The 24,388-nt window shown below is 35.2% G+C and overlaps 1 protein-coding gene across 1 annotated transcript in view; it reads left to right on the top strand.

Moving 5' to 3' along the window:
- The window catches only part of LOC150106118 (uncharacterized), a 63,141-nt gene extending 39,727 nt beyond the window's left edge, over nucleotides 1–23,414 (top strand). Inside the window, exons 13-22 of the mRNA XM_090393864.1 lie at nucleotides 718–876; nucleotides 8,092–8,250; nucleotides 13,901–14,059; nucleotides 14,250–14,402; nucleotides 16,958–17,113; nucleotides 17,208–17,366; nucleotides 17,585–17,743; nucleotides 18,466–18,594; nucleotides 21,650–21,745; nucleotides 23,026–23,414. Coding sequence (XP_090249990.1) covers nucleotides 718–876; nucleotides 8,092–8,250; nucleotides 13,901–14,059; nucleotides 14,250–14,402; nucleotides 16,958–17,113; nucleotides 17,208–17,366; nucleotides 17,585–17,743; nucleotides 18,466–18,594; nucleotides 21,650–21,745; nucleotides 23,026–23,373 — 1,677 coding nt within the window. The 3' untranslated portion in view covers nucleotides 23,374–23,414. The remainder of the gene's footprint in view (nucleotides 1–717; nucleotides 877–8,091; nucleotides 8,251–13,900; nucleotides 14,060–14,249; nucleotides 14,403–16,957; nucleotides 17,114–17,207; nucleotides 17,367–17,584; nucleotides 17,744–18,465; nucleotides 18,595–21,649; nucleotides 21,746–23,025) is intronic.
- The last annotated feature ends 974 nt before the right edge of the window (nucleotides 23,415–24,388 follow it).

The following is a 24,388-nucleotide window of genomic DNA, read 5'->3' as shown; positions in this document are numbered from 1 at the left end:
CTTTCTGTTACTTTAAGTAATATATCGTTTTGGTATTAATTTTGCTACCTGTACCGTAATATCAACATGAGGTTCATTCTGTTGGTAGAGATCTGAGTTCTTGCAGAGGTCGATTCTCGTCGTGACTAGAGAATTCTTTGCGTGGATTTATTCCGATCTCGTAAGCAAGTAGCAGGACTAGTGTTTGCTCCAATAAACACTGATTTTAAATCCACATCCAAAGAGGCGCTAGACAACAGTTAGAATTGGTGAGCAGTAGAAACCGCAGTGTTTCGGCAGAGAAATGGATTATGCGGTGTAGAGCAGTGCTTCCCAAAATGTGGGCCGCGGTCCCCTTGGGGCCTTTACTTTTGTTGAGGGAGCCGCGAAATAATGAAAGCAAATTTAAATATTTTAAGACCAACACCATGTCAAATGTGTATGCAAGGTGCTAAAAATGTAATATTTGCATTGATTTTTTAAATACTTGCTGTGTATGTTTTGCATTGAATATAAAAACAATAAATATGATAACATATGTCTACATTACGATTTTTGTTTTCGATGGGGACCGTGAAATATTTTAATTTTTCGAAAGAGGCCTTTACATCCATGCGTTTCGGAAGCACTGCTAGAGTGCCTTCCTTCAATGAGTTCTTGGACTTTTGAGATGCGCCATGTACTACTACTACTACTAATGATAATAATAATACGTATATGTTTTATTTCTTTTTGTAGGAACACCACAAAAACTGCGAATTCTTCAAAATGAAATGCCGACTCTGTTCAGGTGAAGTCAACAGAAAAGACTACTATGATCACATAGCCATCTGTTGTCCTAAGACAACTGAGAGATGTTCCTTCTGCTATGAACTAGTTGAAAGAGAAAAATTTAATGTAAGTATTTTGGAAGTTAAATTTGAAAGCTTACAAATTTTACGATAGCAAACAAGAATCTATTCAGTGAAAAGATATTTTTTAAAAATAATCTGCTATACCAATAGTGCAATGATAAAAAAATAATAATTTCCTACTTATAAAATGCATCCAGTAAATTAGACCTTTCTTAATATAATGCACTTAATATAATTTACATTTATACATTTCGAATATATTAAAGATTAACAGAATACCTTTCATCTACAATTTAAATCGTTTAAGTGCGAAATCTGTGCATAAAGTTATACTAAACTACAATCAATATTCTCACTTGGTCCATTTAGAAGCTGGTATTATGCATGTGTGCGGTTTTCAAAATTAAATCCCACCTTTGGTCATAATGAAGATGCTGATGACTTAAACTTTAAGGCTTGTTTTGGTAATCTTTCTGTTTTCATTCTTTGAACGTGTTCCATCCATTTATGTTTATATTTTTTATTTCTATTACTGAATCCTGGTTTAATTCTTTCATAATTTCTTTATTTCTTTCATGATCAAATAGGGTATACTTTGCAGTTTTTTCTCACAAACTTCATTTCTGCTGTTATTAATCTTTGTTTTATTGTCCAAATTTCACTTCCATACAATAAGACTGGTAGGGCTAAAGTATTGTATACTTTTAGTCTGGTTTCTTTTTGTACTAGGTTTGGCTTAAATATAGACATGTAAATTATAGACATATAGACAAATATATAACAGAAATTTAGAATACATATACCTCTATAATTTTTACGATGATCTCTACTAACTTTTTTAAAGATAGGGATCACAACTGTTTTTGTACATTCTACCGGTGGGTTACTTGTCGAATAGATTTTATGTTAAAATAATAGGAATCTTTTTTGAACCTTAATCCTGCATATTTATATAATTCTGAACCTAACCTATCTTTTCAAGGTGATTTTGCATTTCTTGTTTCTTTCAGGCCGATTTCTAATTCCTCTTTAGTTATTTCCTTATCATTTTCATTAAATCTTTGCGCGAAATATCTTTTTTTAAAATATTTATCTGTCTACAATTCTGTATAGAAATTCTTCTAATTTCAATTTGCTTTTTAATTTTCCTCTTTCTTTAGCAGCTGTACTTAAATCTTTCAAAATCGAATATACATTGGTGGGTCTTATTTTATATAAATCATGTTCTAAATTAGAAACAAATTTGTTCCATGATTTTACATGTTTTCAGTTTTTTTTTCTTTCTTTTTATTGGATTTTTTGGCTTTTCCTAAGTTTTCATTTTCTTCTGTATTTAGTATCATTTTTATATTAAGCCATTCTATTTCTTCGTTTTTCGTTTTATTTTATCTAAATATTGGTTAATTCTTTGTTCACATAGCCATTGTATATTTCTTTTATTTAATAATCTAGTTTTAAAAACCAGTGTTTTAAATTTTCTTTCTATTCTTGTTATTTGTAGCCATTTGGGTGGAATTTTAATTTTATTTTAACGAGGAATTGGTCACTACTTATTCATATCCTCTGTGAGCTCGAACATCTAAAGAGAACTTCGATTTCTTTTCATTTAAGATAAAAAAAAAGTCTAATATTGATTTCCATCCTCTTGCTGTTCAAGTATATTTATTATTGTCTTTACGTTTATAGAAAAAATTCATTATTTTAAGGTTATTATAAACTACAAAGTCCATCAATTTTTTACCATTCCTGTTTGGAGTATGCTCTTCATATATTCCAATATTATTATTAGTTTTCGTGTTTCCAATTTTTGCATTTAAGTCTACTGCTAAAATTATGTAATCATTTTTATTTATTTTATTATATATATTTTGTAGCTGATTATAAAAATCAATATTACCTGTTGTCTTTCTTCTTCTGGGGCATATAAACCAATTATTGTTAAATAACCTCTAACTATTATTATTCTAACTTCTGTTCCATAATTTATAATGTTTTAACTGATTTAAAAAGGGAATTATGAATCCAAATCATAACACCCGCTTGTGCTCTTTGGTCTCTGTCACAGGGGTGGTTCAAAATTACACTTACAAACTTTGAGGGGAGGTAGAGAACATTAACATCAACCATATTTACATAGGATAGCATTGCCGAAAATTCCACCCTAAATTGATAGGTGGCGCTGTTCGCCAGCGCTCCAGGTGAGCATTTGGGGCTTCCTTATTCAAGCTTTTGACGTCGTACGAAGAGCATGCGTCGTTTTAAGCATGTTCTTCTTTTCACTCACCTGATGTGAAACCATATTATGTATCCAACTACTATTGAACTGTTCAGTTAGGCCTAATAAAGTTTTTTACACTACTTAATGACTTGTGTTATTTCTGTATCTTTCTGTCCCTGTTAGTACCTTCCGGTGGCGTTTCCGGTCATGCTTTCCTATGTGAATATGGTTGATTTTGATGTTCTCTACCCCCCCCCTCAAAGTTTGCACATGAGGGGTTATTCAAAGTTGGAATTTTGAACCACCCTATATACACTAAAAATTTTCAGTTATCATGGTTCCTTTTCATTTCTTTTTTGTTTCAGTGATTACTGCTATTTGGAAATTTCTTCAATTTAATATTTGGTCTAATTCTATTTCTTTATATGCTATTCCTGTTATGTTCCAGTTTGCTATGTGCATTATATTTTGTCGTTTTCACTTTCGTTTTACCTTTTCCATTCCAGGGCCGTTTACCATTGATTCATTCCGATTACCTTTCTCTATTAGCATAGAAGTAGATTAATTTTGACCATGTCAGCTTACTAGCCCGGTGATGGAAAGTCTAGTCGTAGCGCAGCTACCTTAAGGCTTCTGGACTAGCCTTCTTCAAAATTCAATTCCATAGGAGGAATAGGGTATATGAAAGAGATAAGAGTAGGTTATAGAGGGGACATCGATATAGGCCAGAAATGGACAGACGTTATAGCCCTCGAGCATCTACAATAGCATATGAGTCACAAAATAGGCAGAGATGGCTGATAAGGCATTATGGAAAAAGATTAAAGTGTGCTATGCTCTGTTAATATACTCCCTCAAAGACCACGTCACGTATTTCTTTCTCGTGCGCCAGATGAACGGTTGATTCCCCTATAAAAAATTCTTTCACATTTTTTGTCATCTCCCTTGAGCTCGACAATTGGGACATTCCTTCAAAGACTTTAGCCAAGTTCTTTTTTTGGTCTGCCTCTTGATGCCTCTCCAATATATTTTATGTCTCACTGTCGAGGCATTTTATGGATCAGCTGAACAGAACATGCGATGAAAGAGCTGAAGACACACTATTAGTTTATTTTTATAGCTAAATAAGAACATGTAAGTTATGTAAGTTAGCCGAAATTGTGTCTGTGAATAACAGGATTGAGAAAGAAGTTTATATGCATGGGTGGGTGGGTGGGTGAGAGTGTATTTGGCAAAAAAAAAAAAAAAAACCATCAGCAGAACTATGATTTGGATGCGTTAGATCTTTCAGGTTTTCTTCTAATTGAATTTAGATTTTTAGTTTGCTTCAGGATCATTAAGCTAATTGCGATCTGGCAGAAATGAAATGTGAGCACTGTGCAGGTACGATCTGTCGTAAAAATTTGAAGCATCATCTAACCAAAGCATGTCCTGAAACAAATACCAGATGCGCATTGTGTAAGAAGGAATTCCCAAGGGAAAACCTTCAAGCAAGTTTTCAAAACTAGCTTATAAGGATCAACAAACTAAATATAGACATCTACATACTCTTCACAATTTTCGTTACTAAGTAAAGAAGTTTAATGGTTTTAGTTCAAGTTAGCAATTTATATATTTTTCCGAGTTTAAGTATTTTGTTAAAATTTGAATTTATTTTTAATTCATATCACATCTTCCTGCATCTATGAATGGAAGACGGCTTTGGTTGGAAATAATGCCAACAGATTTTTGTTTTGTTTTTATTTAATTACAACTTTTGAAACAAGGGTTTCGTGAATTACCGTATTCGTATTCAAAGATATTAGGAGTCTCTTCTTGCCATTGCTATTACTGGTCTTCGTTCAGTAATAATATCCTAATTAGTTGAACCGGCAACTAACACGAAGCTGATTTAATTTCTCTTTCGTTTATTTGATGTCATTCTTTTTTTTTTTTTATTGTGCATTTATTAGTTTAATTTCTGGTGCAATTTTTATACATCAACATCAGATATGTAACAAATGCAATTAATAACTTATAACACAGACACTTCAAAGATTTCGAAAATGCCCTTCAATATAAGAAACTTGAATCAGTTAATCAGTTGTTTCATTGGCCAATGGAATTAAAAGTTATTTCCAAGAGGAGAATGATCTGACTGATCTCGTACTGAAGTTGCAACATTTTCCTCCTGGAAAGTTATGCAGATTAAAAAAAAAAAAAAGCGTAACATACTTAGCGTTGATAGTTCATATATTTGCACTGGCTTAAGGAGGGAAATAGCTAGATTCGTTTGAAGTACGAAGCAGGCTGACATTAACTAGTACAATGATCAAGAAAGATCGAAGGTTTAATTATTCGCAGGAAATTGTTTTATTGATTGCAACGATAATTCAACAAATGATGTCCTTTCTTCTACAGACTGATCTGAAGTCAATGAATTTAATGCGAGCTTTCGCAAACATCTACTTGATGAAATACTACTGAATACTAATAAACATTCATAAAACTCAGATATAAAATCAAAATAAAACTTTAAATCAAGGAAATTAAAAATTATTTAATTAATTAAAAATGTAAATGATACATTGAATACATCTTGTAGCTTTGTTACCTGTTCGTGAGTGCGTGTGTGGCCTCATTGTGTACAGTTCTGTCAGTGGTTCTAATAAGTACAAAATTAGCAGTAAAATAGCAGGAGTAATACTTAAATCGCTTTTTTTTTTAAAGGATCACAAAGAAAAACTCTGACTTTTCGGAAATAAACTGCCACACTACAAGGATGGGATTTTGCGCAAGAATCTGAACAATCATGTAAATAACGCATACAACAAATAAGGCTACAACATGGGTTATGCTTTCCCCAGGTCTTCCCAACGTTGTATCATCTGCAAATAACTGTATACATCACCATTCAAGACCTTCCCAAAACATTTACATACAAATTAAACAGCAATAGCAAGAAACAGACCCTTGATGTAGCTTTCCTCTTCTGGAATATCGCGCCCACCCACATACTCGACATTTGCTGATACCAATCAGGCAGCTATTTTCCTATCCAGCTCACTAAACTTTCATTACTTTAATTTGTGATGTAGCAATCTATTAAAGGATCCTCCTTTTAATCTTGGGTAAATCTGACTCGTGCTAAAAAGGAACGTTAAAGCTGCTGTTAACTCCTTTGAACATTCCCACAAGACACGCGGTGATATACTATAAGGTCTTACAGCCTTCTTAACATCAAGTTTACTCAATTCCTCATATAGCTCCTGCTCATTCACTACTATTGACTCCCCCCCCCTCTCTGATCTCGAGAAAAGATTGTTTACATAATCTTTTCCATATTCTGTCAAATATAGATGAAATACACGAAACGCATATATGACTGAAAAAACTATCCCAAAAAGTGACACACACTGCTACAAAACATACGCTTGAGAAAAAGCCAACGGACACCCTGATGAGCAAAGTTGATCGTGCCAGCCAGTATGAATTAGAGGAATATGAAGCTCCCAGGTGCAACAGTGTTCGAGTGAAATAGCTGCGAGAAGGGAACTGGTGGAGACTGAAAGAGGAAACACAGGATGTCATGATGCAGGACTATCTATTCGGCAAAAAGTTAATAAATTGGGCCATTCCAGATCAATAATCGGTGATACCATATTGAAATTGAAGAGCATGGAGTCAACTGCAACTGCTATCAGCAGTGGACCACCTATGACACTCACCCATACGAGACCTTAGGTTGATGCAAAGGATACTATGTGAAAACGGGCATTCGTAGGACTGCACTTTGAATGCATCGATGGAACACGAATCTGCACATAAACATTCAGAACCGAGGCTTACAACATCAGTATCCACGCTAGGATCGCAATATGAGAGCTCCAGATTACCTGAACAACATGCAGCATCGTCTTCCGTGGTGCAATGAGTATGTACAGTGGGATGCGGAAGCTTGAAAAACTGTGTAATGGAGAGATGAATCACTCTACACACTCTACCGAGCAGATAGATGGATATGAGTGTGGTGGATGCCCCGTGAACATCTTTTACTAGAGTTTGTAAACCCAACTATGAAATTCGCAGGTGGCGGTGTGATGGTATGGTCCTGTTTTTTCCTGATTTGACCTCTGACCTTTGTTGTTTGTGGTGCCAGGAACATTGACCTCCTCCGAGCGGTATCTGAACATTCTGGACACAGCAATACTTTGTAGCGTTTCTACGGAACTGACCATTGTCTCTTTCATGAAGCAAGACAGTGCACTGTGTCATAAGGCTACTGCTGTAACGCGTGGTATGTAAAATAAACTTCACCATACTTGACCGGGCTCCACCAGAGCCTTGATCTCAACGCTACTGAACATATGTGTGGATTAACTGGAGCGTCGAGCGAGGGCAAGGAAAGTCCATCCCACAACAGTGCTGGACCTCATTACATTCCTACAGGATGAATGTTCTAAAATTCCCATTTATCGCTATCGTACGTGTGAAGACACGATGTTCCTGACACTATGGCCTCCGTTGGTCTCTTTCCATGCAGCGTATAAGGGGAATAACGTGCTGAGCTTCAACAGCGTCATAAATTAATGCAATAAAAACAAAAACTGCAGTTCTTTGTGATAATTAATCTTCACTTAACTTCTCTATGATTCATTTTTCGGTGTTCATCTGGTGAATTGTGATATTTCGATGAATTGCCTTTCAGTAAATTGTGTTTTCGATTAACTGTTGTTCAATGAACTATTTTTTGATCAATTGTTTATTCGATTACTTTTTTACGATAAATTGCCTTTCGGTAAATTATCGTTCGATAAATTGTTTTCGGTGAACTCTCTGGATATCCATTCTTCAATCAGTTTAATGGTTGTGCAGTGTAACGTTAAAATGCTTCTAATCTCATCAAAATAGCTTGTCAAATCGAGTATATGTTTAATAAATAAAAAATAATTTCGTTATCGGATTGTTACATAACAGACATTTTTTTTAAAAGAAAATTACACTTAAATATATTCAGTGAATTCTACTGGACACGATGTTGAGCTCATTTTGTTTGATTAGGATCACGAAGACGCCTGCAATTTCGTGGAAGTCAAGTGTGAGATGTGCGCCGAGAAAGTTATTCGCAAGGAGTACCAATCACACATGGAAGAGCAGTGTCTAAGTGCGCTTGTCAAATGTCCATTTTGTGAAAAAGAGTTCCGAAGAAGTGACCTTGAAGTGAGTTCACTTATTATTGCATTTCGCGAACTTTTTGTTTGTTTGTTTGTTTTAAAATCGAAAACAAAAATTACCGAAATTAAACAAGTTGTAGTCCGCTATTATTGAATTTGATGAAACACAGCAAATAATAACCAGAGAAAAATGTCCTTTGACGAATCCTTATGAGGGGATAAACGGGAAAAAAAATATGGGTAGAAATTTCTGAAAAAATATCAGAAAAAAAAGAAGAAAAACTTATAAAACTGCTTTCAAAACTATGCAGAAGAGTCTCCGCAGCTCAGTCAGTATAGACGAAGCACTTTGGTTGGAAATACCTAGGTTCGACTCCCGTCAGCAACTTGAGGAACTTTTACCTGGTCTCTTTCGACCAGAGGAGATAGTGGTTTGTTTTTTTAACCAGGAAACTCGTGTTTTTCGTCCTCCTGAACAGACAAACCGGCCCCGTGAACACACACACGGATTAGAGTCATGAATACGTCCCAGCCATATGCCAGTCCTGAGCTGGGATAACATTGGGGGAAATAAAAGTCGCCTAAGGTCGGAACGACTGAAAGGGAAAATTAGTAGTAGTAAACTATGCGAATTTTTTCAGATATTCATTAAGTTGTAGAATTGAATGAGTATTTGAGACTACCATATTTTTCGGAAGCCGTTTGTAATGAAGGTTTTAAATTATTACAAAGGCTTGAATTAAATATCTTAACAGCGTTAGAAATTTTCATATACATATGCTTTTACTTATCTTATCTCTATGATAAATTTACGAACTAAATCAATGTCTTTCATAAAAAATATAGATTTATATACGCTATTAATCCGAACAATGTTTTATCTTCACCTCCTTATCATATCCATAGCTTTACTTAATTAAGAAATAAAAACCAGACCCAGTCTCAGATAATACCTGCTCATTGTTTAATGCAATACCCATCATCTCTTTCTGATAATTTTCCTGTGCATCAATGAATGAACCTTGCATAACGTCATAGCATCTTTGAAAAGTTGATCAGGAAATTTCATATTTCAAAGGATCCTGAAACAAAACATATCACTTTGCATATAATGCAAAAAACTAAAAACAAATTTTAGCTTCACGAGTAAAGCGCGGGCGCGCGCGCGCGCACACACACATACAATTTTTCTTATTTCATGTTAGCTATTGGGAACATCGATAAGAAGTAAGTTCTGAAGACCAGTGCATCTGTTATCTGTGCGTTCTCTATCCAATTTATCTGTTTTGGGGATGAGAAGAAAAACAGCTTTCTGGAAAAATAAAATCTGATATTTCTATGAGGCCAGTTAACTCACGTTCAGCTGAAACGTCGTAAAACGCTCTGTGGCAAAGCCATATCACCAATGTCTACATAAATATGAAGAAGATTTCATGTTTTTTTCCCAGCTCGGTGCTATCTGTTAATCTTTCAATTCATTAATATGCTTTGTACCCTCATCCTCGCATTTGTCTTAAATTTATTCAATGATTTTATACATTTTTATTTAATAAAAAACGTATAAAAAATAATAATTATCTCTATACATTTCTCCAAATGTCTAAATCAAGCAGGGTAATTGAACTATTGAACTATTTGAGTCATATAAATGCATACTGAACTTCAAAGACTTTCTATCCTTATATCTTACAAGCAAATCTGCACAAAGAATATATTTTCCAACAACAAGTGGTTGATTCTTAGTAGGTTTAATCGGATTCCATTTTGGAGAATGGTGATCATGCAGAAATGGAATGTCCACGCTGCTCTTGTAAAGTTGTACGCAAGAATTCAGAATACCATTTAAATAATACATGTCCAGGAACAGATGCCAAATGTTTTTCCTGTGGGAAACTATGCGAAAAGATAGGAGAGCAAGATTAACTTGATTCCTATATATCTACATTGATCAGTAAATGTATATAGATCGCTAATAAGCTATGATAAAATAATAGGGTATATTAGGGTATATAAATGAAGAATATTACGTTTCGGGAAAGTTATCCATAAATCCGGTGCTTTCTATGTTCTTTTTTTTCTTTTTCTTTTTTAGCTTATTCTCGTCCTTGATATTTGCAGGGTCACAATCACAATTTATATCTCCAATGATTTCCCACAGAGACTCTATTATTATCATCCATTTTTACGTCCAAATCCTTATGAGCTGTCCATTATGCTCTTCATACTGTAGACACCGTTAATTTTTCTCGTATCTTATACTTCTACTGTTTGAGACGCCTTCGCGTTGCTGTCTATACTGATAACACCTTTATTTGAACAAACAGAATGCTTGGTATGCTCTTTGAACCATGGTTGCTTAATGCGAAGCATGTGACCCTGAGTGTTTTCTTCTGGAAGGGTCTAAATCCATCAAGCCGCTTTGCTCTTATGTAAAGCAATACCTGATCAAAATAATCCCTAGGTAAAAACTAGCGACCAAGATGTGTTCATTGAGAAGTTATCCAGTTATGTTCACGAGAACAATGACGTAATTCTTAGAGCACATATTACCATTAGATTGGTAATACATGCTCTACGAATACATAAATCGACCGGTTGGGTATGTTAAACGAAATTTCTGAAGCTTTTTATAGTTTATGTAAGCGGTTCTTCTAACATAAACTATAAAAAGCTTCGGAATTTTTTTTTTTGAGTGTTCGTACAATTTTTATTATAATGTCACTCTTTTTTATCACGTTGATTTTCGTCTGATCAATCTGTTTCTATCTTCTGTCTTTAGTGAATAAGAACGACTTTTTTTTGTCATTGACTACTTATTCTAGACGTATATCAATCTCTATAACACAGGTAATCTTATTTATGTGTGTGTGCGTGCGTGAAAGAGAGAGAGAGAGAAAGAATTTATACAGATAACTGCCACATTTTGTTATTATCTGAAACCTAGATGCAGATCACTTGAACAAATAATTACTCGCAAAGTAGTACAAGACACTACTTTGCGGGTCACCTAGACTTGCACTACGTGCAGGCGCAAACTTGACTTATTTATCTGTTTGCTTACTTGGGAAATGGAGTAAAACTAGGTTTAAAATAGCTTGGCATCTTTGTATCTTTAATATATATTATATCCAAGGTAAAAAACATTCTACACAAATATATATATATATATTTTTTTTTTCTGTTCCCAGATGGCGTTACTTTCGGATGTAGTTTCGTTTCCGCCATCACGGTGACTTGCACGCTTGCAGTAGTAATGTAGTGATGAGCGATACTGTGATTTTTCAATCACACTACGAATTGATATTGCAGAATTTCTGCTACGTAATTTAACGTGTGGAAGTTGCTTTCAAGTTGCGGTGGTGGATGATCCAAGTTAGTAACATGGAGATAAAAGACAGAAAATGTATTTCGGTAGAAGAAAAGATGGCAATTCTGCGACGTGTTTCAATTAGCAAATGATCTTGGTCTGTCCGTGTCCACTTTGAACACGATAGTAGAAAACAGGTCAAGCATTGAACTCAATGCAAAGCAATGTGGCGCTATGTCAAAAAAATGAAACTATATCCGGACATCGACATACGATGAATTGGATAAACTTGTGGCGGAGTAGTTTGTTTCTACGAGAGCATCGGGTATTCCAGTCGATGGTACTATACTCCGAGCGAAAGCCCTTGAATTAGCTGCCAGGTTGGGGATTATAATCAAGTGTGTGGAGAAAGTAATAGTTTTTCAGGGGAAACTGTAAACCAGTGTAAACATTAACTAAAGACTATTATTCAGGACTTCCAACCGAAATATATTTTCAATGTTGATGAAACTGGGCTCTTTTATAACATTCTGCCCAGTAAAACATTGTGTTTTAAAGGAGAGAAGTGTCACGGTGGAAAACTCAGCAAGCAGAGGGTAACTGTTTTGCTCATGGTCAATGCTGATGGATCAGAAAAATTATCTCCACTGGTAATTGGTAAATTAAAAAAGCCAAAGTGTTTTAAGAACGTGAAAAATCTGCCTACTAAGTATGATGCCAACAGCATAGCATGGATGACCAGCAGCATCTTCACATCCACCATGATGCTAAAATGGGGACAAATCACCGCAGAATACTACTACTGATAGAAAAATGTCCTGCACACTCTGAAAATCTGCAGCTCAGAAACATTACATTAGTGCTCGTTCCCCCTAAATGTACAAGTGAGCTTCAGCCATCATTAGATCTGGGCATCATCCATGAATTTAAGTGGAAATATAGAAAAATGTTTGTTGAAAAAACTGTGTTTATGCATGATTATGGTATGGACCCAAAACAAATGACCATATCAATCCTTGATGCCATGCATTATGTAGCCAAAGCATGGTTGCATGCTACTCCTGAAACCATATCCAACTGTTTCCGGAAGGCAGGAGTTACGTTTACAGAAGAGGAGGAACAACTACAGGAGGAAGAAGATATGTCAGAGCCCAACAACTGGTATGTGATGGATGAATCTTCCTCATTTCAAGACTATGTTGATGTTGGTGGGATCACATCAATGCTACCAAGTGTAGAGGACATCCTTTCCAACCACCTTGGTGAAGAAGAAGAAGAGGAAGAAGACTGTGATCAAGAACCTACCGTCCTTACTAGTAAAGAAGCAACGGAAGCTATCTCTGTTTTGTTTTGAGGTGGTATATTGCAAGTGCATCAGGAGGCGATGGGGCATGTAATGCCTTATACACTGTGGAGAGGCAGGTGGAACTTATATGAGTGCAGAAAAAGTAAAAACAATCCACAATTAAAGATTTTTAAAATAAATAAATATAAGTAATTGTAAATTCATTTATTTTCAGTTATTAAATTTTGGAATCTAGTATGTAGACTCACATACTAGCAGTAAGTAATTTTTTAGCCTTTTTTAAATGATGTTTTACATTTCCTGCAATTTACACTTTTTTCCATCAGTTCCCTAAAACGTGTAAAAAAGGGGTTTTACTATATATATATACATATATGGATCCTATTAGAATAGCTATAGCTACAGGAACTGTAGCTTTTCTTGAGAGCAATTTTATTATTCTGTCGGTGATGCCATCTGGACCTGGAGTCTTTTTGTTGTTCAGATGAGTTATGATGCATTATTTTTGTTAGAGTAGTGGGGGGGGGATGATAGGTTTTGAATTATCTTTATGCTGTCGCAAAGCTTTTTCTTATGGCTAATTAGAATAGTAAAGTTATATTAAATAATTAAAGGTGTATTTATATTAAAATGAACTATTAGTTAATTTTTTTTATTTAGACTATGTATATATATACATATATACAGAGTTGAAAATAAAATTGTTTGAATAAATTAATAATAAAATATGCATTATTAAGAGTATTCACTTACGTGAATATTTGAGAGTATACTGTATTAGTGAAATAAAATATAACATAAATACAATGAGTAAAGAATCATATTATAAATATTTAATTATATAAATAAAAGTGAAGCTATGATAATGTTATACGTATAATAATTTAAGCTATATTTAAAAAGACTGCTGTGAAATTGTGATAGAAAAATATGGCTTTAGATATGCCTCTTAGATCGATTTAGTCTAATTTCATTAACATTTTATGTAAATATTTTTTGGGAAGAATAGCTTTTGTTCGATATTTCAATCACAGAGGGCGCATCGAAAGATAGTTGTTAAACCATCTGTTTCGTTTATAATAGGATCACGAGGAAGTGTGTGATTTTGTTGAAGTTCAATGTAAGTTGTGTTCTGAGCAAATAATCCGAGCGGACTACAAGACACACGTGGATCAGCAATGTGCAAAAGTACTCGTGAAATGTTCCTTTTGCGAAAAAGAATTTCAAAGAAGCGATCTGGAGGCGAGTTTAGTTATTGTCACATTTCTTAATTTTATTTTTGATAACTATTATTATTAGCAAATATTTTTCGATCCATTTGGATTTCCCATCATCCCTCATGCTCGATTTTACTGTCACTTCACAGTGCTCTAGAAATAAAGATATTCTGAGTGTTCATCTGATGCCTTTTTAATTTACGTTTCTTTCATAGGACCATCGAGCTGCGTGTGAATTCTCATTAAAGTGCTTGTATTGCGATGCGAATTTGAACTCCTGCAGTTATGAAGCCCACATATTCGAGGAATGCCCTAAAAGGTTGATCCGCTGTGAATTATGCGGAAAATTTATTCGAGACAGTCTACTTGTAAGTGATAATGTTTCAACACTTTTAAAATCTAATGCATGTTGCATGTAGCAAATGAATTCTTCTTTGTGTGTGCGTATACAGAGAGTATTACACTGCTTTACGAGGCTTCGCTTTACAACGATCCGCCCATACAATACTTTTAAGTTGTGACAAATGCCCACTTAAACGACGCTAATACGAAGGTTTTAGCCACATGACGCTGCCAAACTATAACACACATCTACAAGTCAAAAAATAAAAAATAAAGTAAAACTGATACAACGAAATTTTCTATACGAACATGACCGGAGTATATATAATATGTACTATAAACCAGTGACGTTTCGTGTCCATTTCGGTTGGGTGTGCTGTCTTGGTTTATGCAACCCGCGTTACAAAATTCACGTCAGCTTGACACTATGATTATTTTTTCGATGTATGAAAGTTTTAAGATTGCATAGCACATCGGTGTTCATCTTAATTGATCTAATGAAATTAATTGTAGGATAACTTTGAATACTTTAATTTATCAATTAATTGTAACAAAATCTGTGCAGAGTACGGATCAATTTGTTTGTTATAAGTTAGTGTATATTAGAAAACAATAATGAAGGAGAATGCTATATTTGAATTTCTCAAAGGTGTACAATTTGGAATACGATGGCTTACCTATTTCGGCTAAAATACTGTTTCCCATTGTAAATATGGACAAAAAAGTTATAAATTTATCGAAAATTATAAATTAAACACTTGTCTATATTATATATAAAAACTTGCCTACCACGGCAATTCATATTTCAAGCACGCAAAACAAGTGAAACTCAGAAAAAAAAAAACAGCATCCTTGTGACGAATGACAACGTGTTATTGGATGATACAATAACCAATCATAGCCTTTAGTTGCTATTGTTTCAGCGCTCAACCTGCCTCGCCTTCTGAGCGGTGTAAAACTACTAGAACGCTAAGAATTTGACTCGCTGCTCCATCTATACACCTTTTTAAAGGACTCAAAAATGTATGTAATTTGAAGGCTCACTCCGGCTATTAACACGAATGCGATGCAATGCTTACCTCGTTGAAAAGTGTCCTCTTCATGAGGCATTAGTTTGTGTTTACGTTTAGGAACCAGGCGAAGTCTGCAAACAGTTAGGAAGGTTTTTAACGGGAAAAAAATGCAAAAATATGATATTGGTGATATTGCTGTTCGGCGGATGAGCACCATATATATATATATACCCAAGGTAAAAAACTTTCTACATCTTACTCTCATCTTGACATTTTTATTTAATGAGGTCAAAGCACCTTATGGCAACTTGTTTAGGTAAAATTTATAAGTTCTGCATTACTTCAAACTTGGCATTTTCGTGACCCTTACCTTTAATGCATAGCATCATACATCTCCGCAAGGGGATGTACTTTGCATTAGGGGAAAATACTAAGGTCCGGAATTCGGACTGGCAGACCGGTTCTTCCTGAATTCTGAAGACTCGACACTCTGGGTAGCCCCTGAGTTTCAAAATGTTTCAAATATCTTGACCAAAAACGTGACACAAAAACGTTTCACAAAAAAGTTTTATAAAAAGGCTTATCATTTTATATTATACAGTAGATATATATGTGTGTGTGTGTGTGTTTGTATATATATATATATATATATACAAACACACACATATATATATATATATACAAATTTGTATATATATATATATATATATATATATTGACTTTTTATACACTTCCCATCCAAGAAAGGTGTATTAGTGTATAACCTATAGCGTGTATTATGTGTTGGTTAAGAGTTTCATTATTATTACTATTATTATCAATTTTGCCAATGCAAAAATGAGAGGGCGTAGGTAAGCAGACGGCTGCGCTCACGCTGGTATCGCTGCTCCCGTTTGTATAGATTTAAAAGTAGCTTTACCTCATGTTTTTAATTAGAAAGTGCTGCTATTTAATTCTTCTAGTCACGCTGAAGACAGGGACGTTTAAATCATCAAAATCGGCTAAGCAATATCCAAATTTGCAGTGCTAAAAATCATAGAGTGAAATTATTGTTGTTGTTGTTGTTGTTTTGTTGTTGTTGCATCTTCTACGTACACCAGAGACCCTGCTCTAGAGAACACACATGAAACTTGTTTGAGTCAGTTCGAGCTTCCAATAAGCAGCATGGAGATGAATTTCATTTTCCGATGTGAGATCACACCGAACGATGAAATTCATCTCCTAACCAAAAACGACCTATGCTCAGTTGCAATTGAAACTCATAGCCGGTTAATTAGAGAGAAGACAGGCAACCTCTCGACCAACAGTGCCCAAAAATGTGTTCTGTTATTACTCTAAAAGAATCCATAATCTGCATTTCAGTCTATAATACCAATGGCATTTCTAGGCAAGATGGTGGTACCGTAGTAGTTTTATTAGTCGTGTATCTTTTTACCTACAACTACTTCTTGGAGTAAACGTTAGTTTGTTTATTTCATTTTTTATCTGAATAATCTTACATTTCTGATTATTTCCCAGACAACAGGAGTACCTCCTGTTGCATAACAAACTTTTATTTTTTTCAATAGCACGAGAAGGTGTGCGATTTTATGGAACTTCAATGCGCATTGTGCTCAGTTAAAATCATTCGCAGGGACTACAAGATTCACACTGAATACGAGTGTCCTAAGGCGGCCGTAAAATGTCCATTTTGTGAAAACCAATTCCAAAGAAATGAAATCCCAGTGAGTTCATGTTTCAGCCATCTTGGATTTTTTATTAATTATTTATCTGCTGAATATTGTATTACAGTTTGACAATGTTTTATTTTCGCTATAGAATCATGAAGAAATTTGTGACTGGAAAGTAATCAGGTGTCCACACTGCAGCGATCGGTTCTGTCGCAAGAATATGCAGCGACACATCAATCAGGATTGCCCAGAGGCAGAAGTCAAATGTATTTACTGCTGCAGTATTTTCCCTCGGAAAGACATGCAGGTAAAGTTGGAATTTTTCTACTTTTAAAGAACAGGATGAACTTCATGTTTAAATGCTAATGAAGATAATGGAAAGATGAGATTTGCATTCTTGGGCATATTATCTTTCACTATTATCTTTGTAAAATGCATAGCTAATTGTTTGGTTGTTTATGTGAAATCAAGTTGAGATCTTTATCTCTATTCGGACACATGAATTTGTGTCTTTTCTTCTTTAAGGCTCATCAGGGCAGTTGTGAGATGGCGGAAGCACAATGTCCGCATTGCAACGGTGCAGTTATTCGCAGGAATTTGGAGTGTCACGTGACTAATCAGTGTCCAGAAGCGAATGAAAAGTGTTCAACATGTGACAAATCATTTCCTCGAAAAGATATGCAGGTAGGTTTTAGAAAAAGTTCCATTGGCTCTTAATATCCGTTCTATAAAAGAGTAACGTATTATACGCATGCACCATCTCGAGTTTCATTAGGTCTATTTAAAAGTTTATAAAGATCTTATCAAGGGAAAGTGCAAAACCATACTTCCTTACCTTGAGTGAAACTAAGGGTTTAAATGAACACGAAACCTTCTTATAGGACCAAATATAATATGTGTAAATCACTTGTCTTCTATTAAAGTGCAGTGGTGGTGTCACATTGGAAGGCGAAAATCATCTATCATCAAGTTGTTCACCAGTGAAATTTAATTTGTAAGAACTTGTCACTTTTCTTTTCAAGAGATAAATTCTATTCCCCCATATATCTATATCAGTCCACAAATAACAGCTCAACGAGAACACTGGCCTTAATTTATGTGGTGTCAGTCGGTTTTATTTTTAGGAGAATATTGGAGGGAGAGTGGAAGAAAATATCAATATTCATATTCGGATACCTCGTGGATGTTCCTTAGACTATAAAGACTCAGTTCTTGTATCGGATGTTAAAAGAGATATTTCAAGCGCATACGTATTGAGGCTAAAAACCTAACTCAAGAGAAATTATAATACTACCCAGAGCCAGACAAGCCACGGATATCACTCACTGGGAAAGCAAAATAATTTCTCTTGAGTTAGGTATTTCTTTTAAATACAGTTTTAAATAATTTTTATATTATTTTTTTAGGATCACTTAATCTCCTGTAATAAAAAGACCCCCAGTATTTCGCTTTCTGATGACGAAAGCGGAATATGTTCGACCCCAGAGAGTTGTATGGACTCGGGCATTGGCGATGTCAGTAGAGGAGAGATGGAGGTAAGACTAAAATACATTTATATTAACTTTTACCTTTTTATCATTTTAAAGTCAGTATTACCCAGAATATAAATATAAGTAAGTTAGCACTCAGTATATTTCATTTTTTTTCTTTAATTTATTTAAAAAATTCTAATAATGTAAAGCGCTTGGAGATTGCTTATATAATTTATCTTTCCTTGTCTCTTTATCCGCTTCGACTTACTACAGTATGGAAACATATGATGGTTCAGTATGGAACAACAATGAAAAACAAACGCCATCTAAATAATAGATGGCGATTGTTTTTCATTGTTGTTCCATATTTTTTGAAATTTAATATTAACATTTATTTCAAGTTACATACATCTACTGAAACGACACCTGTTATTCTAATTCTTAACTGCAACAATATATGGAACTCAGTTTTTTTGAAGTAGTTCATTTCGTCTTTGGATGCATAGCAACTTTTCGATTCAGACAAGTTCTGATTTCGTGCCATTTTAAGAGGTTGCAGAATTCAACTGCTGCTATGATTAATCGATTTCTGTGGGTAGTTATATTTCGTTCCCAAAGAACGTGCCTCACTCATTGCACGGTGCCGTTCTGAAATTGCATAGCGTATATTAAACCTTTACATTCCGTGCATAACACTTGTGCAATGGACAATTAAAATCCCGTCGGTTTGTTTTTCTTCTATTTTCCCAATCTTTCTGTAAAGTACACTAAACTGGTTGTAGAAGATATCCGCTGGAAGGATCATATTTAGGAAACAAAAGAAATCCAAACAGAAAAGGCTTGGCGAGTAACTTGAGTTACTTAAACTTAATGAAGGCAGCTTGCGATTAGGCGAGTGTATTATGCTTATGGTGTGTTCCCCAGCTGGTTTGTCTGTTTTCTTGATACAAAACCAAACACGAATTTTAGACGAGAGCTTAAAACCTGGAAAATACTCTTTGTATTTTCCTAAGTGGATTTCACTTAAGATGGTTGAATGCAAATGTTGTTTTTCGATTATCCTAGAAGGATTGCGAATATTCATGGAATTGCAAGTCTTTAAGAAAGTGCGACACTTTTCTGCTCTTTGATTAATTTTTACTATACTTAGCATATACATAAACGAGTGTTTTAATTGGCCTGGCAACTTCTATATGAATTATTCAACAGTTATGGTACTTCCAGAATATTCCATCAGGTGTTAACAGGTACCTTCTCAATGTTTCTCGACACCGGCTTTCTTTTTAAATTGCACAAACCACTTAAAAAAGATTGCATAATAAACTGACACCCTGTATGCATTTTTTTATTGTTCAATGACACTTCGAAGAATTTATGATGAGTATTTTAGTGAAAATAAAGGTTTTGTATTAGTGAACGAGAGGTTTTGTTCTCTTAAGGTTTGTACCTGATCTCTGAAGAGAACCAACTACAGGGTGTCTCAAAATTCACGCAAGAAGTAATTTTGATAGAAAACACAGGTTTTGAATTAAAAATTGTAATTACGTATTGATTCATAAAGTATACAGTACAGGGTTATGCATGGAATAGCATATCGGGTAAATGGCCTCCACGGCTTTGCTGGCACGTACGCACTCTTTTGTCGAAATTTTCCATCACCGTTTTGCATAAATGTGGCTGAATTTCGTTGATACAGGCGCTCAATTTCCTCCTTCAAGGCGTGGGTGGTCGTGGGCTTGGTGGCATAAACCTTAGACTTCAAAAAACCCCAAAGAAAAAAGTCCAACGGCGTTAAGTCACATGATCTGGGCGGCCAATTCTGATCACCAAAACGGGAAATTACACGACCAGGAAATGACTCATGCAGTAATTGAATTGTTTCTCAGGCTGTATGGCATGTGGCACCGTCTTGTTGAAACTACATGTCGTCCACATCCATATCTTGCAATTTAGGCACAAAAAACTGGATTATCTGTCGCGATAGCGAGCACCATTTACTGTTATTGCCTTACCAGCCTTATTTTCGCAGAAGAATGGACTGATGATGCCTCCAGCCCCAAATCCGCACCAAACAGTGACATGTTGTGGATGCATTTGTTTCTCAACAATCACTCATGAATTTTCTGAACCCCAAATGCGACAATTTTGTCGATTAACGAAGCCATCAAGATGAAAATGAGCCTTATCGCTGAAGATGATTTTGTTCAAAAAAATAAGCATCCACTTGGTGTTGTTCCATAATCCATTCAACGAACTCTCTTCGTTGTGTGTGGTCATTTTTAATAACCCTGAACTGTCAGCTGTCACGTGTCTTTTGTTTTCTCGTGGGCAACACTTTATCTCACAAATAGCGCTAAAATTAATTCTTGCGTGAATTTTGGGACACCCTGTAGTTCGAAACAGCTACCAGGTCAATGAAACCTTATCGAAATGGACTAATAAAAAGCGAACATATAGACGCTTGGGCGGCGCCTATATCTTTTGAGTAGTCCACACTAAGGCGACTCGTGAATGCCGTGGAGTGTATTCCAGTAAGCTCTCTGGTGAACTTACGAAACTTTCTTAGTTTCTACATTCGGCTGTGAAATAATGATAGATCTAATATCCACTTTGCTTATATACTTTTCTATTATATATTTACCAGTGTGATTGTTAGGGTATCCGCTCTCCAACCAACAGGCTACTAGTTCAAATCGCGCTATAGGCATCGATATTTGCGATTGTCTTTAGGTGGAAGATGAAATTCTATCTCCCCATGTGAAATCACCACTCCCCTTAGTGGAGACCTGCGGTAGCTCTAGGAGGAGTTTCGGATTGTGTAAAAAATAAACAAAACATACGTTATATATATAAAGAGATTCTTAGCCCTCCCATGGTAAGAAGGTATTATAATCTTGCAAGAGAGAGAGAAAAAAACTTTCGTGGTTTTATGGGATCCCCATAAAAATAAGAATACTACAATATCTGTTATGCTGTAATGTAATACATTACATTTATAGATATTATACACTACATACCAATAAAAATGTTATACTAATTAAAAATGCTAAAATGTTCGAATTTTGTGAAGACCTTTAAAAGATTTACAGTCTTAATGCGTGGTATTTCACTTTTCTAGTATTTAAAGAAGCAAAATGAAGAACTGAAATGCGAGTTGCAGATGACAACAAACAGACTCGACGGCTTACTGTACGATCTCTCACTGTATTTATTGGTAAGTAGCGACCCCACCAATGAAAAGAAAACTAGTTCTTTTAAGTTTAATCCGAGTAATTTTTTTTCTGAAGACATTTCCCCATACGTGAAATGTCATTAGAAAAAATGGCTCGTTAATTATTAAACAGATTGGCATCATATGAAACATTTTTTATCAACTAAAACTGACCGTGTCCAGCCTGTCTAAGTAGATGACTTAAGATTCCAACCCTCTGGCTTGGGTTTCGAATCCTTCACATCATGGATGCTTATTGAGAGTCTTAAGATGAGTGATGATTTTTATCATCTGGAGAAAGACCATCGCTCTGCAAACTGGACACCTGACCTAGCGTGAAAATATACGCAACTTATCAGATCTTTGACTATTCATCTTAGTATTATATTTTATTTGGTTAGATAATTTTGCAACCGTAACACACACTGAACGAACCGCTAGTCCATTGAGAGGTACGTTCAAATTTTAATAATCATAACCATAATCAAACTCAATTTTAATGTCTTCCACCCACCTACAAATCATATAGTACATTAGTACTGTGTGTGTGTGTGGGGGGGGTGAATTATGGATTATTTCATTATTTTGTTTATAATTATTTATCTTTTACGTAGTCTGTTAACTCTGCACAAGAGAAAAACCAAACATTAAAGTTTTTATGATACTTTGAAGTGCATTGTAATTTCACGACGAATGTGCTCGTACATAGAGGCTGTTGACTTCACATCAGTTGGCTTAGTATCAATAACCTTAATACATTAGTCCGTAACCTTTTCCAATATTTGAAATATAAATAAAAAAGAAACAAAAATAGGAAGAAATGCTTAGACCATCCACAGTACTAATATACTATAGGTTTACAGTTTTTCCTGGGAATCGTATTAAGAAAGAATCTTTGGTTGGCGCGTTATTCTCCCGTATGTTGTGCTCAGTATAATAATGGTTGTCCTTAAGCAACAAGTGTCAGCCCTTCCGCCTATTTCTTGCACCACAAGTCACGTGACACGGCGATGTCGGCTAGGGCCATCACCAAGTCAGGCAACTGTCAACTTATCCCTTAACATTCTTTAAATGGTGACCATGGAATGCTTTGTTTTTCTCTTCTGGTCTTTTTCTGCATTCGTCTCAATTTAGAGAGGGAAAAGGCTTAACAGTAGCTGCAAGATCGCCCCTCTCATGAACATATGCATTCAATGACAGTAATTAAAATTGATAAAAATAAATAAATTTGAAATATTTAGATGCTTTGTTTTCTAATGTGTGCTAATTTATAATCCATACAGAGACAACGGCCGGGAACCAGCCGTACTGGGGGCATCGCAAATCCACCTACCGACCCGGAGAAGCAAAAACGTCTCAACGATCAACTGCGTGTCCTTCTGCATGCTCATCAGTGTGAACTGTCAAAGAAACCCAAAGATAACGGTGAACGAGTTTGTTCTGTTTCTTTGTGCAGAAGAATGAGAAATGTACTCGACCACATGAATTCTTGTCAAAATGGAAAGCTTTGTCCAGTGCCGCACTGTGTGTCTTCAAAAAAGATCATCGCCCATTGGAACATTTGCACTCTCAGCGAGTGTCCCGTGTGCACTGTTTGTTCCGATTCTTCACACCAGGGGGCACTGAGATGACTATAATTGTATAATCTGTAAGTTTCTGTATATACATAAGAAAACTCAATAAATTACTCTATAAAATAAAATAGTACAGATTTCATGATAACTAAACTTTTGGCAGCAAATGCATCGAACAATGAATTCAACATTATCCTGTTGAAACACATCTTAACCATTTGCGAAGACTACCTGATCAGCTATTATGGAAAAGGACTTTGCAGTATTTACATTAAACTCCGCAAATATCAGCTGTACAAAAAATTCTTAGGAAAATATTCCCCATATTATAATGCTGCTACTTTCTGCTTGTTTGTTTTTCGCCATGACATGAAGTTGATTTCTCTTTCACATTTTCGCCTAACTTTCTCGCTATCACAAGACAAAGCTGGAAACAGGATTCATCCAAAAAATGAAGGCAATATTTTGGGCGCCTACTTCGGAAGCCCATATACAGGAGAATACCTTTGATTGGTAAATACCATCCTTGGTTAAATCCATATTCGTCCATGATTGGTTATTCTACATTTCTTCGTGCATGGGCTCGCACAAGCTCAACAACCTGGTTTCACCCTGAGCATCAATGCGGTTTAGATAGAGTCGACCATGGGCTGCTCTTCTGCACTATTCTTCCATTCTTGAAATACCTTAATTAAAGCATTCCCGAACAGCCTTCAATACTCACAGTGTCCTGAAAACTGCTACCTTTGAACCACACCCTGCAATCAATAGAAATCTATCATATCACTTGGCTTGCGCATGTCGATGAGCAACTTCGATTGAAATAAGTGTCATGGTGAAAGGCAATTATACACTGAACTTCACCTGACAAGAGTGACACCTGGCGGAGTGTAATGGCCGACTGAGAAACGAGTTCATGATATTTTGACAACAATATGCTTAACCCTAGCATTCTAAATACAATTACCTCTTTCTTTGATGTTTCGATCTGTTTAATTATAGTATTTCTCTACAGTTCATATGTTATGTAGATTTGTATTTTTCTAGTAAGCTAATTACTGAACAGTTTTCT

Source organism: Typopeltis vanoorti, chromosome 6 (assembly GCF_054136105.1).
Source record: "Typopeltis vanoorti isolate ZY-2024b chromosome 6, IOZ_Tvanoo_1.0, whole genome shotgun sequence".
Taxonomy (NCBI): Eukaryota; Metazoa; Arthropoda; class Arachnida; order Uropygi; family Thelyphonidae; genus Typopeltis; species Typopeltis vanoorti.
This window is presented reverse-complemented; position numbering and strand designations above follow the sequence as displayed.